The sequence below is a fragment of the Yarrowia lipolytica genome, chromosome 1F, assembly GCF_001761485.1.
Source record: "Yarrowia lipolytica chromosome 1F, complete sequence".
Classification (NCBI taxonomy): domain Eukaryota; kingdom Fungi; phylum Ascomycota; class Dipodascomycetes; order Dipodascales; genus Yarrowia; species Yarrowia lipolytica.
Genome location: NC_090775.1, coordinates 1181377 through 1198149, shown reverse-complemented (window position 1 = coordinate 1198149; position 16773 = coordinate 1181377). Strand labels below are relative to the sequence as shown.

Genomic DNA, 16773 nt, shown 5'->3' with positions numbered 1-16773 from the left:
AAACTAAAGGATTCGAATGATTGAGTTGTTTTAGTTCCTGAGACCCATTCAATCAACTGTTGGAGACTGCGAACCCTCTCACAAGTACCATACTTCCCTTCATGACCACATGGTGAACACAAGAAACAACAATATAGACCCGATGAAACACCCATCACCTTCCATCCACCACATCTTCCCATATCCAGCTAATAACGACGGTAGCAAGGAGCAATGAGCTGAAGAAACAACAATCAATTACATATAGTATGTACAAGATATGCATTATATACAATGTGGAAGAGAAGCGGCCACCAATAGCTCACTGAGTGGGCTCACTTATTGGCTATGCGTAGTAGACTAGATGGAGGATCCAATCACTACTCTTTCTTCTTGAGCGAAGGAACAGGGAAAAACAAATGATATCCGCTCTTAACCACATCCACCTTGTAGTCGTTGACATCATTCTTCTTCATCTTCAACGAGGCCAAATTGATGGAAATGCCCATAGTCGATCGCTGGAGCAGCTGGACCTGGGGCTCTCTCTTCACATCCGTCTGCTTCACCACAGCATCGACCATCTTTTTCAACTCGTTGGTGGTTCGAGTAGCAATGGCAAAAATGTCGTCGACAGACAGAGCGTCCAGCTGATCAGTGGTGGACTCCTTGAACTGGCTGTAGTTGACAAGAGCAGGCACTCCCACGGACGAAAACGGCTTGAGACGAAGCGCGTACATGAGATCGGCGGTGGTGTACTTGATTTGGGGATGCTGAATGAGTCCAAATCGGTCGTAAAGATACATGAGCAGCATGGAGCATTTGCAGAGATCGGCGAGAGCAGAAGACTCGACAGTCATGGATTGGGTCAACATGGTCGCCTTGTTGATATCTTCCAGCTGAAGCATGGTAGTGGGAACCTCTTTGGGTCCAGAAGCACCTCCCTTCTTGCCCTTCTTCTTGTTCTTCTTGTTGAAAGTCTGGGACATTTGAGCGTTATCGGCGTAAACACAGAGATAGTACCGAACTCGCTCCAGGTACTGCTTTCGCTGCAAGGAGAGATACTCACAGTACCAGCTCATGAAGCCCCACTCGTGCAGCTTGTACACGTCGAGTTCAAAGCCCAGAAGAGCAGTCCAGATCATGACCTGGAGTTTTCGCAGCATGACCCAAGAAGTGATGGGCATGGCGTTCATCTTCTGGCCAGCACCCATATCGATTCGATCAGGCTCCACCAGCTCTTCCAGTTGCGTTTCCAGGTTCTCCGCCATCACTTGCAGTCCGTCCCACGTGACCACGGCGTGCGAAAGCACCTGGCGCTGTCTGGACCGGTTGAGCACGAGAATGCCAAACAGATCCGAGTATGCCATGTCTGCCTCTGCCAGAAATGGAGCTGTCAGTTCCGCAACGGCAGAATCAGATGTGGTCAGGACATACTGACCCCAGCCGGTTGCACAGGTGTTTTCAATCATATCTTTGACGACCCACTCTCGCACGGGTTTGCCCAGGAGAGCAAACTGTTCGCCATCAATGATCTGGGTGTGCATGTATGCTCGAGTGAAGGGCTTGGTGTTGAGGGCGGAAAACTTGACCATGAAGCCCAGAAACTCGGCGGAGGAGGTCACCGAGGCAACGTCGCCGCAGCTAATGATCTCGTCCATGGCTGCCACGAAATCCGAGACTGCTTCCGACGGTTTCATTCGCACCAGGTTTCTGGGAGGAGCATCATTCTGAACTCGACCCTGGATTTCATTAGTGAACGATTTCTCCAGGGGGGTTTCAGAATCTGAAACGGTGATGGTCTCAGCCAACCTCTTGGCCTGTTTGGCGGCAGCAATACTTCCGTCGAGTTTCCTGGCCAGAGTCAGAGCTCCAAGCTGGGTAATCTCTTTTCTCAGCTTCAGACGGTCCACAATGGCGTGAGCAAACTCGCTCTTCTGCGTCTGAACCCACCCAATGGCGCTATCCATCAGCGACTCGAGCTCCTTGGCTCCTGTGGTTGTAAACAGGTTCATCTGGAACGTCTGGAACACAATGTCTTCCTCCTCAATCACTCCTCCGTGCATCATGATATCGAGGCTCTGGCCAATGTTTTTGAGCATGGCAACCGCCCACACGTTGAACACATGACGCCACTCCTGGAATTCAATGTGTCCCAGAGGAGCTCCGGCGTTATGACCGGCCAGAATGCTCTCAATGTAGGCACAGCTGAACACGGACTGGATCAACGAAGCTCCGTTCTGCCACGCCCGCTCAACGCCAAAACACAAATCCATCAGCCGCAACACGGACTCCGCCCCGTCAATCTTGGGCAGCTGCGCGAGAGACTCCTCCAGAGGCTTGTAGAGAAGCCCAGTGTCCATTCTGTCGTTTCCGATTTCCAGCGCAGAAACGCCGTCCAAAAGCTGAAAGGCAGGCGACTTGGCCAGCTCAGACACATCCAGCTGCCTGGCCAACCCCAGAAGCTCCTCGGTGATGTCCTTGTACTCGCCGTTCACGTATCTCAGATCCGGTTGTAGCATGTCGTTTGGAGAGCCGTACAGTGATAGGACCATGCATGGTATATGATTGATTACGTAATACGACAGGGACAGGGGCAGACTAGGAAATGCGCTCAAGTTGGGCCGGAAGCAAACACGCTCTCGTATTACCGCCTCTCTGATAGAAATTGGGGTGTTCTGTTCTTCTTGCCAAAAGGGGAGAGGTGGGGGGCCGTGGGGGGCTGTGAGGCAGAGTGGATTGTTCTCTATGGAGAAATTTGGATTAATAAACAAGTGCAGAGATAAATGGTACAAATACGTGTAAATACCAGAATCCTTGGTCTTTTGATGGTTCAGGAATGGGTATAGTAGGGTCCTATTGATTGCTACTTTGGCTACAGTGTAGTATGGACAGTGTAGAGAGAGTAGAGAGTGGAGTGAAGAGTGAAGTGGAGTGAAGAGTGGAGAGTGAAGTGGAGAGTGGAGAGTGAAGTGGAGAGTGGAGAGTCCAAACAATGTTTTTCCTACAAGTATACTGCCGTTTTACAAAGTTTTGACCAACTCCAATGACTCTTCAAGTCTCTGGGTCAGGGGTCTACGATCTGCTATTCTGAAAAGGGCAGAATGATGGGGAAGAGAGAGATTTAGTAGCAAGATGTAGTAAATGAATGGGTGATATTTATTAAGTGTTAAACACCTCCGGGTATGTTCTAGTCTTCCTGGTTGCACAAGTCCACAAGTAACCGTCTATAATGTGTTCAAATCGATAAAGTGATACGAAAGTAGGAAATACTACTTGATAATTGCAATCAGTAGGGAGGATTTAATACAATGGCGAACTGTTGCTTGTTTCAGCTATCCTATTGAAGCCGGAATATAGAGATAGATACATCCTATCAAGTCTTGCAGAAGAACCACGCCCTAAAACCACTATAAGTGGAGAGCTTCTCGATAATATCACCACCGAAGGGATGATTTTTGTTGAGTGAGGCTCATGTAAACTGATAAAATAACCATTATTTCCACCATTTCTTCTTCTGACACCCCTCAACATCTCCTAATGTCGAGGTATCAAGGCTGGGTCCAGGTTACTGGAGATTTCCACGGACAAGAAGGACCAATACTGAAGAGTAACAAAGCGAAAAGTTTCATTACACATTCTTGTGACATTTATTTCACTCCATTAACCCCCCAGGCCAAGCTCCGAGACGGTAGCCCTCACCTTTCAGCCAGTAGAAACTGTTCTCCAAAACTGCAGCACGCTCGACTAGTCTGTCTAACACTGCACAAGAAACATCACTCTAGAGCAGCAAGTAGTCCGATTTTTTGGCTGAGAATTTGACTGGACATTATGAGATGCGATATATCTCTTCTGTCAAAAATTCAGCTCGATCGGCCTCATCTAGACAGGTCTAGCGGTAGCCCAAAAAATCGACCAGACGCGATTATAATTACACTCTGGTCTGGTTACTCCCGGGTAAGTGAAAAATTCCAACGCGTAAATTGGATCTTGGACTAACAGTTCCTAGCGAGAGACAGAGGCGTGGCTACAAGTAGCGGGAAGCGCAAGAGTTGGAGCAGGTGTACGTATTGTACTTGCGACTGCTGTAGTCACATGACAAGCTATTTCGTACGGATTTGGAACACAGTGTGACAATCCATACCATAGCCTACAACCCAACAACCAGGCTGGTGAGCTGGTGAGCAGCGGATCTGATGGAGAATGACCAGCCGAATACGATGGCGAAGAGTATAGATCTATAGCTCCCATAGTGAGGGAGGTGGGGCCCGAAGTTTCCAAGTTGATATCTCTTGTTTTGAAGGGGTTGTTCTACGAGTACGTATTTGAAACATGAATATTGGAGTGGTGATCTTGCTCAACTGTTCATACGCGAGCAATAGGTGCAGATCTACTAATAGACTCGGGGCTCGGTCGGTGGTTCACACCTGAAGTTCGCCACTGATGCCTGGTCCGTGCAAATACTTAATACATTTTTTACATCACCTTATCGGTTAGACTTGGCGACTCGCTCAAGCTCGTCCTTCTTCTTGATAGCGTAAGAGTTGGAAGAACCCTTTCCGGCGTTGATGAGCTCCTCAGCAAGACACTCAGCAATGGTCTTGATGTTTCGGAAAGCGGCCTCTCGGGCACCGATGGTGAGCAGAGAGATGGCCTGGTTGACTCGTCGCAGAGGAGAGACATCGACGGCCTGTCGTCGAACGGCACCGGAGGAACCGATTCGGGTGGAGTCCTCTCGGGGACCGCAGTTGATGATGGCGTCAACAACAACCTGCAGGGGGTTGAGGTCGGTGAGCAGGTGGATGATCTCCAGAGCGTGCTCGACGATTCGGACAGCCTTGAGCTTCTTACCGTTGTTTCGGCCGTTCATCATCAGAGCGTTGGTGAGTCGCTCGACAATGGGGCACTGGGCCTTTCGGAAACGCTTGTTGGCGTATCGGCCGGCGGTGTGGGGGATGTAAACGGGCTGGGAGATCTGGACATAGTCGGTGAGAGAAATGTCCTTGACCTCAACGTCGTCGTAGGTCCACTTGTTGAAGAGCTTGACGGAGCCGGACTCGGCGATGATGTCCTTGGGGAGCTGGAGGGCAAGAGCAACAGGGGCGGTTTCGTCGGCCATGGTGTCGTACTGTGTAGTTGAGGGTCAGAGAGTTTCCAAAGATTTTGACAAAGTGCGGATGCCGAGTCCCAAACCTAGTTGGGAGAGAAGTGTGACTGTTTTTTTTGGTGAAAGCGGAAACTGCACGTGATGTGGGTGTGATGGAGGAATATAGTTCAGTTGGGAGTACGGACATTTATGTTCTAATAAAAAAGGAATAAAAAGGAATAAATAAAAGAATAAAAATGAATAAAAAAGGAATAAAAAGGAATAAATGGATATAAATGGATATAAAATGGATATAAATGGGATATAAAATGGATATAAATGGATATTAAATGGATATTAATTGGATATAAATGGATATTAAATGGATTATAAAAATGGATATAAATGGATATAAATGGATATAAATGGATATAAATTGGATATAAATGGATATAAATGGATATAAATGGATATAAATGGATATAAATGGATATAAATGGATATAAATGGATATAAATGGATATAAATGGATATAAAGGGAATAAAAAGTGGAATAAAAATGAATAAAGAAATGAGGAAATATGAGGGACTAATGCGGGACAAAAAAGATAATAAATACCTCCATTTCAGCGTGGAAACGAGGGTGGCTCCCGTGTACCCTTACAAAGCTGTCACTGTAAATGATTGCGAATACTTGATGCGTTAGTTGACACCCTTAAGAAAAGACTCGCAAGGCGACTACTCGCCCGAAACGGATAGGAATCCGAGAAGTGCAATGACAACTGTTGACAAATGACAGAACTGTTGGCAAACAACGACTTTTACTAATGTTCAATACGACCCACCGGTGGTGTTCCGATTCTGTCCTGTGTTGAGTACGGGTACCAGTACATCTCAGCACGGTCGTTAAGAGGAGTATCGGTACGAGTACTACTACTCCTCTCATGGACCGGGAACCACTGGAAGGACAATTAACTGTTAACCAGCAGTTTATTCCATCTATCCATCACCTACTGCATGTACTGTTGTTCAGACCTGTCTCTACTATTCTCGATACTCTCACAGCAAGTGGATGAGAAGAGATATCACCACTGAAAAGGACCGAAAGGAGAAGAAAAGTGTTTGGAGTCAACTAGCTGAGCGTAGACCAGAAGACTTCAGAGCCACAACTTAACATATCAATGCTCCTCCATCTCTCAAAACATCTCCATTCACTCAAACTACATCCCTCCAATTCGCCTACAGTGTGCTTGGCTGTAGCAAACTCCCGTACTAGTAGAACAGAAATGCTCTTCATGATACATTCACGTGACCAGGACCATAGATGTTGCCCGAGTCGGTACGCTGAGTCTTTGATTTGACGTACTTTATGACTCGGGAAGACTTATCTTGATACTCGTACCGACCGTACTTGGAAGCTCCATGATCCACAGATCGGGGTTGCATTGGTAGACAATAATGAAACTCCAATAACGCATAGACCCTCCACTCCAGGTTTGTCTATGTAAAGACGCTTGTTTCATGTGAAAATGCTTCTTCTATGAACTGGTAATGTCCTCCTATGACGGGTATCCATGTACACCAAACGCAGGGATTCTCAAGACCACCCTGGAGCGGTCCAAGGCCACCCTGGAGCTGACCAAGACCACCGTGGGGTACAATGGCATCTCCTCCGTCGACAGTGACCAATGACAGAGACCTCAGTCTCCCCAGGTCCCACAGGTCGTTTCCGCCATGCCAACCCTCATGGTTGTGTGTGCAATGCGGGAAAGTTGGTAACGCGCGCAGCTCTCCCCTATTATAGCACCACAAAGTCCTCTCCCTCATCTGCCCATCCAAACGTGACAAAATCCCGGTTGTAATCCCCCACCTTTTGCTTCTTGTAGTCCTCGATCTCCACCCACAGTTCGCCTTCCAGCACCGCCAGTCGGATTTCTCCAAGCTCCGTCTCGGGCTGTTTGCCCTTGTTGGTCGAGGAGGTGGTGGTCTCGTACTCCGTCAACGGCACTGGAATGTCCGTCATTTCCACGTCAAGGTCCGACAGCCCCGAGGGTCCAATTGTGGGCAGAAGCGCCACAAGCCGGGCTTTGACCTGCTCCATGGTCTCCTTGGGCTGGCACTCCATCATGACCACCTTTTTGTTGCGTTTCAGCTTGATGGTAACCGGTTGGGGCATTTTGTGTCGAGTCAAACAGGTGACGGTTGGACTTCGGGAAAAGTGAAAAGTTCCCGATAACGCAGTGTAGCCTAATAAGGAAAGTTCACGCAGTGGCGAGAATCTAGGGTGACTACAAGTCGGACAGTGAGCAAGTTCCCAGGCTAGAAATTCGAGTGCTGCTTCCACCATACATTTATGATCCACTAGCATTGTCTCCTTCTCTCCACCTGCCCTACAACTCCCGCAAATGGCCCCACCTGGCCTCGTCCTCCAGATACAGTTTCATCATGCATAATATATATTTTTACACCGATGCGCCTGGTTCAGTAGAAACACATTCGAAGTGGCGATACAACTACAAGTAGTAGTTACACAAACATCATGCTCAACAGCGAGCTGCATCGGAAGGCAGTGCTGCAGCTGTACAGAAGCCTGACACGCGGAGCCCAGCATCTTCCGTTGCTTCTGTCTCCCCGGCAGAAGAATCTGGTGCACACTTTTCGAACCCAGCTGAAGCAGCAGTTTCGAAAAGAAGCGCCGGTGGCGCGGGATTTCCAGCGGGCGCACAGGGCCATCTCGACGGCGCTGGAATGGGACGCGCTGCTGTGTCGGGCGTTTGAAGACCCCGACTCCGTGGCTCCGCTGGTTGATAAGATCTCACAGGAACAGGTACGGATCAAGGACGAACGACACAAGCAGAAAGTCGACAACCATCTCCAGCAGCAGTTTGAGCGGGCGGAAAACAACCAGAACGCCAAGTTTCCCGACTTTGTCGAGTCGTACCGCAAGAAGGTGCTTACCAAGGCCGAAAGCGTTCCAATTTCCCCGGAGGAACAACAGCATAGAGAGACGCAACGTCTTCATACGGTGCTTCTGAAGCGGCTCAAGAGCCGGATCCCCCAGCGAACAGGCAGATCGCAACAGCTCTTCACTCAATGCGTGCTGCTGGCCAACAGAAACCACCAGAGAGACGTCTACAAGCACACTCTGAAACTGAAGCGTCGAGAAGGAGGCGAAATCGTCAGAGACCAAAAGGGAAGCAACATTCCGCAGCTCGTGTTCCATCGCCCGCGACACAGACTGGCCCCACAGAGCTGGGAGTTTGGCCGGATCATTTCTGTGCTGTACAAGCGCCACAATAACCTCATTGTCCGGATCAAGGATCTGGAAAAGGAACTGGAGCATCTCGGCAAGGAGATCCGAGCCAAGCTCCGCAAAAACATGGACCCCAAGAGCGAAGTCATGAAGACGCTGTTTGCCAAAAACGCCGACGTCAAGTCGAGGCTGCGGTTGGCTTCAGACAAGGTCAACCACATGAAGAAGATGCTGGCCAGTGAGTACCCCATCACAATGCGGCGAATCAAGCAGTACCAGAAGGTGGTGGATCGAAAGCATCCCGAGCTCATTCACAAGGCCCGGGTTAAACATGCGCAAATGAGAGCCGATAGCAATCTGGGAAGACTGTATCGGTGATCGCATCCCTGTTATTTATTGTATATAGTCAACCAACAACAAAACAAGTAGAAAACGTGCTAATATCTCAAAATCAGACAAGACACAATGGTCACCGTTTCGTCAATAACGCCTCCTTGGCCATCCACATGAAGTAGCAGACTGTAGGGCCGGAAGCTGACCACCAGAAACGCTATACACAGTAGACCAACAATATTGTAGTGTACTATTTCGAGTCGCTCGTCGACAAAGTTGATGATGGGCATATTGAGAGGGTTGCCGGAAGGTCTCCTGGAGTTGACCAAGGTACAAGTAGGTGTATATACTGTACCGAGTGATGAGTGTCTTGTCTTGATTATGGCATGTTGGAGGGTAATTGTAGTCTATGGGGGACTGAATAGTAGAGGTGGAGGGGTGAAAAGTATATCATTAGAATCCCTGAGAGTAGGGGATAGCGATGGTATACTCGGCTTATCCACAGACAGTCCGTAGCGTTTTCTAGATTGACATGTTGTTCTGTTTCGGCAACTGGTCAAAAGAGTCGGTTCAAAAAACAACAACAAACGACAAAACAGTCAGTAGGGACCCATTTAATCGATAGATGGAGTCAAAAACTACCATTACTATCTGTCAGCATCTTTATATCAGATCAGCGGGGGTATGACATTCTGGCTGGCTGGGTCCAGGTGACAATTGGGGGGAAGTCCGATGATTGATGGGTGGATGGGAAATGACAATTGATTCGAATCAATGGTCGGAGGAAACCAGCAAATACCATCAAATACCATAATCAACAGCACCATTTCGATGACAGGTCTCCTAGTCCAGTTTATGGCGTGTGCTGGAAGATCGCCCTTTTACCAGGAGACCCCGTTTAGCTTTGGCAGGTGTGTCACGAAAAATAAGGTTGCGACGTCATTAACATCAGTGGTTTCTGCCACATCACCTCCTCACCAGCATCAACAACACCTCTCACAAAAAAAATGGTAAGTGTTCGTTTGTGCCCCGAGCCGCAAAGCCATACTAACACAGTCCACTAGCGCCCAAGTTCCCGGAGGCCCCGCTGCCCAGATGAAGTGAGTATGACACCGGAGGGAGAAAAAGAGACCACGACATGGATCGTGGCAGAAAGACCATAAGACTGATGGTCGCGTTTGGGGAATGTAAATGAGATGATCCAGATGATGGGATCATGACAGTGGATTGGACGCGTAGTAGGATTGGTGGGTGGGAAGTTGTGGTGTGTTGGGGATGTTTGGGGTGGATGTTAACACACACAACACCTTAGGTGCCAGGTTTTAAAAACAGTGCTAGGGTGTTTGTGGTAAGAGTGTTACTCTACGACTGTGACGCACGACACAAGCGGCACCACCATTAAGACTTACAATCCACCCATCTTCTCACCCCACGCCCCACATCCTTCACACGTACACGCACACGTACATGTCCCCACATGCATACACCACGTCATGGATCAGAACAGGATCCAAGTTGACGATGACTCGATCAAGACTCGAGGGATGGCGCTACGCAGTTCGCGGATGAACAGGACGTGGCTACCAACTCGTGATCTCCACACGGTCGTATCCATTTCCATACTAACCTAGGCGACGAAACAACGCTCAGCGACAGGAGGCCAAGGCCTCGCAGCGACCCACCTCCACACGATCTGTCGGTGCTGGCGGATCGTCCTCCACCATGCTCAAGCTCTACACTGACGAGTCCCAGGGTCTCAAGGTCGACCCCGTAGTGGTCATGGTGCTCTCTCTGGGTTTCATCTTCTCCGTTGTTGCTCTCCACATTCTCGCCAAGGTGTCCACCAAGCTGCTTGGATAAGCCGAACAGAGTACCGGTACAAGTACTCGTAGCAGCGTAGGACGGGGACTCTAAAACATATCTATAATGACATACAAACAATGCAAGCAAGTGTAATATAGTATAATAACTTATTTGATAGCCTTACCCGAGTGGGACAGAGCCTCCCGTCGAGTGGCGTCCTCCAGCAAGGTGGTGTCCACGGCTCCGGGCGGCAGATGCACGTATCGCACGACCGAGCCTCGAATGAACAGGTCTCGCACCGCCGTCAGATGCGGGAATTTGTCCTCCTCCACGGTGGTCACGTTTTCCAGCTTGATGTTCATGAACTGGTCCACCGACTTGAGAATGCCTCGGATCTGCAGGTCGTTTTTGAGCTGTGTTAGCGGTCTGGCTGGCGCGCGCACTCCGTCCCCTTTGCGTACTCACCTCTACGGTAATCTCATGATTGACCAGCGTTTTGAATAGCGAAAAAAACAGCATCTCGTTGCCCTGGGTGGTGATGTCTGATGTTGGAGGAGTATAAATGCGCGGTAGGGTAACTGGGACGGGACGATGATGGGACGCCGGTTGGATGTGTGTCTGTTTTTAGCGATTGATTTGATCTTGTGGTGGATTGAGCGGTGAAAGTGGGGCAAAAGAAGTGTTCTGGAGTGGTTAAGTTGATGTCTTTTAAAAGATGGGGGTTTTAAAGTAGAAATTGACGTGTGAAATTTTAGGTGTACGGTGGTGATAAGTCCACTGTAGTGGAGTAGAGGTCGTGTGAGTGCACATGAAGTGCGTATTGTGGGAAATATCTGGTGGTGATATGGTATTATTTGTGTATTAAAATGATTCTGGGAGCCAAACGCATTGAATTGAGGTTTTTGACTGTCTCTAGTTTGTCTCAAACATGTTTTAGCATAGATGTATACAAGTACAAGTACAGTATGTTCATACCCAGATGATGAAGGCCATCTGAACACAACAGTCATATGGTGATACAGTGGAATTTGGAGGTAGCTCTAAGAATGTGGGGTATTTAAGAGGGTTTAAACGATGTGGAGATAATATATATCAGTTTATCTTTCGTTTTTTCCCGTATATTTAGCGGTTTGGAGTGGTTGTGGTGTGTCATCTAGCGAGTGAACTATCTTCAACTAAAAATGCTCTCTGTTCCCGTTACCTCATCTACTAAGTTCCAACTACCAGACTCCTGATACTTGACATTTACTCGAGCGCTTGTTTCAGGACAAGTTCACCTTGGTGGCGTTATACTTGCCGGAAATGAGTTTTTGAGAGCTCCAGTCGGGCCTTAACAGTCGGAAAAAACACCCCAGCCGCTTTTCTTCCTCGCTTCTCTCCCAGAGCACAATCTGTAGGAATCTCTTGAATATCTTTACGCAGCTCCCTTCGCCTGAAACTAAGGTTCGCATGTGGATTACTAATAATATTCGGGGTTTTTGAAACCCATGGAAGTAGACATTTTGGGTGGAAAAGAGGCGATTTTCGAACACTAATTCGTTGAAAGACCCCCTCGTGATGACATTATTAGGTCTGAATGTCTTTCTGGTCTCCCCCCGGTCCCTCAAATGTCGTGTGTTAGTCCCCCATTCACGTGACCTCTTGTGACTGCTTTTCCAAATTAGGTTGAAAATCCTGTCGGGTGCAGTGGGTAAAAAGTTGCGTAAGAACAGTAGCGTTTTTTGATACTCACACAACAAATTATTCACGTAAGTACAAAAGTGCTGACGTTCGTTGGAGCGACAAAATGAGAGACGGCGACACTGGCGACACGTGCGACACGTGCGACACTGGCGACATATGATTTGTGACAATATGCGACCAGAAGGAGAGACACAAACGACATGGACGGTGGCGCCATGAGAGGCCACAAAAGGGAGATTATGCGATGACATGGGTGGTTTGTGCGGTTCACGAAATCGAAGTGCCTTGCTGCAGTTGTAAAGTACACGGAATCAGGCTCAATGTCGGAATCATTCGCCCCCAACGTCGAAACTTGTGTGTTTCTTTGATAGGAGTTGCTCCAGAAGTGGTTGCCACCTTATGTCGCCTACCTGAAAAGTGTTTGTTTGCCCCCCGCGACTTTGCCAGTATATCTCATCAGCTTCAGCAACTCTTTCTTCTCCACATACTAACTCCAGAATGGCCAAGTCTAAGAACCATACCAACCACAACCAGATCAAGAAGGCTCACCGAAACGGTATCAAGCGAGTCAAGACCCACAAGTACCGATCGTGAGTATTACAGCGAAAGGGGATGTGTAGAGCACATCTTCTGTGTCTTTGGGGGACACTACCTCTCCCTCCCCCATTTCCATGGTTCCTACTAACTCCAGTCTTAAGGGTGTCGATGCCAAGTTCCGACGAAACCACCGATACGCTCTTGCTGGCAACGCCAAGGCTCTTGCCGAGCGACGAGCCGAGAAGGCTTAAACAGTGGTTTAGCCCCCAAAAACTTGACTAAAAATAGTGCAGTAAATATATTTGATTCTGTGTGACGCAAGCAGCGGCATAGCGAGCCAACAATGAGGGTGTGCGACAGCTGAGACATCTGTGAAACCAGCCTGAGAACGTCTTGGTAGTGAGAATTCGTAGCTCGAGTACATTGTCGTACTGTCTTTACGGAATCACTGTTGAAACGGTGATCCTGCCTAACAGACACCCGAGGCTCTCCAAACAGTCCATCTGAGTCGTTTTTGCGCCTTGGAGCTCTCTGAAGTGGTTGTTTGTCACTGGAAACCAAGCATTGAAGGATGGTATGATGTATGATGGTATGATGGTATTCTACAACTGCCCATACAGCACTTCAAGATGCCTCCAAACTCCGAGGCCAGAGGAATATCGTCATACGTGTTAAACAGAAAGCAGCACATCTGACAATTGGACAATTGAAAAGTTGAACAGTTTGACTGGCTCGCTTCATTGTCCGTAGACACTTGTACAACTTCTGACCATCCTTTTCAAACAGGTGTAACCTGACAATCTCTCTATATATGAACCATACCCCTACAAAGCTCGGCGTTACAACGTGAGGATTGTCCTATCCTCAGAGTAGAGCTCAGACGAATCAAAACACGAGTGTAGACACCAGCATCACAGCTCAGATATGCAGCCTGTGGAACTGCCAGTGCTTCGTTTGCTGAACTGATCATACGTTAATCATAAATTTATCTATCTAATCAGGTCCATAGAGCCCTACTTACAAGAAAGCTCCCTGAAGGCTCTGCAACTTCAAACACTTCATCCTGCCGCTAGCAACTGTAATTAACAGGCAGCTCGGAAAGTGGAGTGTCCCTCCCAGTCCTCCTCTCGCTCCTCAACAGGCTTTCCGGTCACCAGAGTCAGAACGTACTTGTGAATGAGCTGAGGATCGTGGTCACCCTCGGCCCGCAGCTTCTTCACATCCTCCACGGCCTCGAGCAGCACATTGGTGATGGCGGAAATGTCCTCCATGAGTCGGTCGAGCAGGTCGATGGACATGGACTGTCGCACAACCACTCGAAGAATCTCAGTCTTCTGCTCGGAAGGAGGCAGCTCGTAGTTGGGGATAATGTATCCCTTGACTCGTAGCAGGGTGGAGACAGCAGCCTGGGGGACCTCAGGATGTGCCTTTCGGAACGAGTCGGAGAATCGGAAGGCAACAACGGGCAGACCAGCCATGTACTGCAGAGGATCGGCAGTAGCCACGTGCTTGACATCCTTGGGCTTGGAGCCATTAGCAGGCAGGTGGATCTCGGAGACGCAAGTGTAGTGTCCAGTAGCCTCGAGGAAGACAGATAGCAGTCGGGCGTTAGCCATGGAAGAGGCATGCAGCTGCTTGTAGCCGTCGAATCCCAGGTGCAGGAAGTTGTAGTACTGGTGCAGCACGGGGAAACCGGGTCTCGAGAAGTTGAGGGTGTAGGACTCCTCCTTACCTCCCAGGTAGTGCAGCTCGAAGATGAGCTCCTTGGGCAGGTACTTTGCGTCTCTCCAGAGAATCCAACCAAGACCAGCGGTTGTGAGACCAAACTTGTGGCCAGAGGTGTTGATGGACTTGACTCGGGGCACTCGGAAGTCCCACTCGAGATCGGGGTAGAGGAAAGGGGCAACCATGGCTCCGGAGGCTCCGTCAACGTGGATGTCAATGGAGTGACCGGTCTCCTTCTCGTACTCATCCAAAATCTTGGCGACGCCCTGGACGTCTTCGTAGTGGCCAGTGTAGGTGGATCCCATGATGACGAAGATACCAATGGTGTTCTCATCGAGGTTCTCCTTGATCTTGGACAGATCGAGGCAGTGCTTGGAGGCCTCTCGCACGGGGATGATTCGGTCCTCGACATCAAAGTATCGGGCAAACTTCTCGAGGGCGACCTGGGCGTTGGCAGCCATGAGAATGTTAGGCTTCTCAGTGGACTTGCCGGCGGCCCGTCGCTTCTCCTGCCATCGCTTCTTCATGGCCAGACCTCCAAGATGGATGGCCTCGGAAGATCCGGTGGTGGCAGTACCGATAGCTTTCTCGTGGTCGGTGTTGTTCCAGAGATGGCCGAGAATGGAGACACATCGGGCGTGAACGGTCATCAGAGCGGGGTACTCGTCGGCATCGGCCAGGTTCTTGGTCAGGTTCTCCACGGCCAGCTTCTCGGCTCGGTCGGAGATGTAGGTGTTGACGAAAGAAGCCAGGTTGAGGTTGGGCTTTCCGTCGAGATCCAGGTCATCCTTAATAAGCTGGTAGGCCTGCTTCTCCTCGCAGCCCTCCTCGGGAATTCGGAACTTGGGAATGGGCTCCTGCGAGTTGTACTTGGATGAGTAGGGGTCTCGCAGGGTGTGGGAGGCAATGAGAGCCCGGATGGCGTGCTCGTCACCCTTGCCGGTGAGGTTGGACAGCAGCTTGTCGGCGTTGACGTGTTCGGAGAGGACCATGATGAGAGTGGATGGTTCAATTGAGGGGCTCCAGTTGCGGATACATGTCTCCTTATATATCCTGGCCGACCGCCCGCCTAACCTAATGCGCCGTTGACCAAAAATGTGTGCAGGCCCTCCAGGACCGTGCTGCAGTCTCCGTCTGGCGTATAGACGAGCTTGGGGGCGATTGGGTTAACCACAAGGTCCGCCTGGGCTGGCAGCTGGAGGAGGAGGCCGGCGAAGAATTATCTCCGGAATCTCCGATCGAGCGGCGCATGCAGCCACGCAGCAATCCACGCATGAGGGAGGGGCCTAAGGCGGCACTCGTGCATCAACAACAGAGCTGGTGGAGATGGTGTTGAGCGACGGAAAAGTGGGCTCTGGGTCCTCGGCGCGCAGACAGGCCCATTCCTCCGGACACGTCTATTCCCTCAACTCTATGCCTCTGCTTATACGGGCACGTGTATGATAAATAACTTTGAGGTTAGGTGGGGAGGAGGAGGGGCGGAAGGGCGGAGGGTCGGGAGTCAATTGAGGGGGGGAGTAGAGCGCGGGACAAGTGTGGATGGGAAGGAACGAAACAATTTGTGATGGGGAGTTGATTGGTCGACACAGGGCCGCAATTGCGGGTCTTTTTTGGCCATTTACCGGCTCGTTCGGTCCTTGCTACCAACCTGCAACTTTGACGCCTGCTGAGAGACACGTCGCCCTGTGGCCCCCACTGAGGCATATCGCCCGGGCGAAGTAAGAGTTTCTGCGAAGTTCTGAAAAGTGCGTTTTGTTGCTGGAGATGGGAGCTTTCCAATTGACCACCTTTTGGGCCGGAAACGGGCTCTTTGGCCCTGTTGAGGTCGTAGCCCTTGACCATCCCTGCAACCTCGATAGCGATAGACTTTGGCTAACTTCACGCTAGACCAAGTCGGCATCTACAGTAGCTCCAGCATAGTACCTTGTGCGTTTTTACAACTTGTAGCGTTTCACGTCTCCGACACAAATACTCCCCGATGTACTCGTGGGCCCTTGCTTTGTCTCAGAGCAGAGCTGTTTGGCCCGTGTGTCTTTTTCTGCCAAGAAAAAATGACTCAAATGGCACGTCTGAAATGCCCGGTGGATGATATGAAATGAAACTTTGCTTTTATTGGAGTGCGGCTGGGGAGGGGTGGAATGGGCCATAATAGGAAGCGGTCGGGGTAGATACGACACGTTTAATACCTCAGAGAGACCAATTGACAAGTCGGTTGGCTTTTCAGGGTGGTTCCGATGTCCACAAGCTCATTTCCTGCCCCCAGCCCCCCCTTTGATCAGAACCTAAAGGAGAGTCTGCTCCCTGGCATTGAGTTGATCGAGTGAGGGATATCAATAATACCATTGTTAGAAACTGCGCCTCAGGGTCAGCCGTTCGG

The 16773-nt window shown here is 49.7% G+C and overlaps 11 protein-coding genes and 1 pseudogene across 11 annotated transcripts; 4 read left to right on the top strand and 8 right to left on the bottom strand.

Annotated features, from left to right (window-relative positions):
* Window positions 1-359: 359 nt before the first annotated feature.
* YALI1_F11956g (uncharacterized protein) lies at window positions 360-2531 on the bottom strand (the record flags this gene model as incomplete). The annotated part of the gene is made up of 1 exon (XM_505168.3): window positions 360-2531. One exon carries the CDS (start codon window positions 2529-2531, stop codon window positions 360-362), a length of 2172 nt encoding a protein of 723 aa, XP_505168.3.
* A 1931-nt stretch (window positions 2532-4462) lies between these two features.
* On the bottom strand, window positions 4463-5095 carry YALI1_F11930g (40S ribosomal protein uS7; the record flags this gene model as incomplete). The annotated part of the gene is made up of 1 exon (XM_505167.3): window positions 4463-5095. One exon carries the CDS (start codon window positions 5093-5095, stop codon window positions 4463-4465), a length of 633 nt encoding a protein of 210 aa, XP_505167.1.
* Window positions 5096-6194: 1099 nt separating this feature from the next.
* On the bottom strand, window positions 6195-6540 carry YALI1_F11916g (uncharacterized protein; the record flags this gene model as incomplete). The annotated part of the gene is made up of 2 exons (XM_068283301.1): window positions 6195-6412; window positions 6459-6540. 2 exons carry the CDS (start codon window positions 6538-6540, stop codon window positions 6195-6197), a joined length of 300 nt encoding a protein of 99 aa, XP_068139402.1.
* Window positions 6541-6860: 320 nt separating this feature from the next.
* YALI1_F11907g (uncharacterized protein) lies at window positions 6861-7430 on the bottom strand (the record flags this gene model as incomplete). Its single annotated transcript, XM_505165.3, has 1 exon — window positions 6861-7430. One exon carries the CDS (start codon window positions 7428-7430, stop codon window positions 6861-6863), a length of 570 nt encoding a protein of 189 aa, XP_505165.3.
* A 171-nt stretch (window positions 7431-7601) lies between these two features.
* YALI1_F11905g (uncharacterized protein) lies at window positions 7602-8693 on the top strand (the record flags this gene model as incomplete). The annotated part of the gene is made up of 1 exon (XM_505164.3): window positions 7602-8693. The coding sequence occupies one exon, from the start codon at window positions 7602-7604 to the stop codon at window positions 8691-8693; it is 1092 nt and encodes a 363-aa protein (XP_505164.1).
* A 234-nt stretch (window positions 8694-8927) lies between these two features.
* YALI1_F11889g (uncharacterized protein) lies at window positions 8928-9388 on the top strand (the record flags this gene model as incomplete). Its single annotated transcript, XM_068283300.1, has 2 exons — window positions 8928-9160; window positions 9214-9388. The coding sequence occupies 2 exons, from the start codon at window positions 8928-8930 to the stop codon at window positions 9386-9388; spliced, it is 408 nt and encodes a 135-aa protein (XP_068139401.1).
* An 825-nt stretch (window positions 9389-10213) lies between these two features.
* On the top strand, window positions 10214-10508 carry YALI1_F11878g (uncharacterized protein; the record flags this gene model as incomplete). Its single annotated transcript, XM_068283299.1, has 2 exons — window positions 10214-10224; window positions 10280-10508. 2 exons carry the CDS (start codon window positions 10214-10216, stop codon window positions 10506-10508), a joined length of 240 nt encoding a protein of 79 aa, XP_068139400.1.
* Window positions 10509-10618: 110 nt separating this feature from the next.
* YALI1_F11871g (uncharacterized protein) lies at window positions 10619-10970 on the bottom strand (the record flags this gene model as incomplete). Its single annotated transcript, XM_505162.3, has 2 exons — window positions 10619-10864; window positions 10917-10970. The coding sequence occupies 2 exons, from the start codon at window positions 10968-10970 to the stop codon at window positions 10619-10621; spliced, it is 300 nt and encodes a 99-aa protein (XP_505162.1).
* On the bottom strand, window positions 10919-11461 carry YALI1_F11866g (uncharacterized protein; the record flags this gene model as incomplete). The annotated part of the gene is made up of 1 exon (XM_068283298.1): window positions 10919-11461. One exon carries the CDS (start codon window positions 11459-11461, stop codon window positions 10919-10921), a length of 543 nt encoding a protein of 180 aa, XP_068139399.1.
* A 252-nt stretch (window positions 11462-11713) lies between these two features.
* YALI1_F11857g (uncharacterized protein) lies at window positions 11714-12385 on the bottom strand (the record flags this gene model as incomplete). Its single annotated transcript, XM_068283297.1, has 1 exon — window positions 11714-12385. The coding sequence occupies one exon, from the start codon at window positions 12383-12385 to the stop codon at window positions 11714-11716; it is 672 nt and encodes a 223-aa protein (XP_068139398.1).
* A 247-nt stretch (window positions 12386-12632) lies between these two features.
* On the top strand, window positions 12633-12922 carry YALI1_F11855g (Compare to YALI0F08437g, Misc non-coding, similar to Saccharomyces cerevisiae RPL29 (YFR032C-A); ancestral locus Anc_7.189, highly similar to uniprot|P05747 Saccharomyces cerevisiae YFR032ca 60S large subunit ribosomal protein; annotated as a pseudogene).
* Window positions 12923-13753: 831 nt separating this feature from the next.
* YALI1_F11827g (uncharacterized protein) lies at window positions 13754-15388 on the bottom strand (the record flags this gene model as incomplete). Its single annotated transcript, XM_505160.3, has 1 exon — window positions 13754-15388. One exon carries the CDS (start codon window positions 15386-15388, stop codon window positions 13754-13756), a length of 1635 nt encoding a protein of 544 aa, XP_505160.1.
* Between the last annotated feature and the right edge of the window lie 1385 nt (window positions 15389-16773).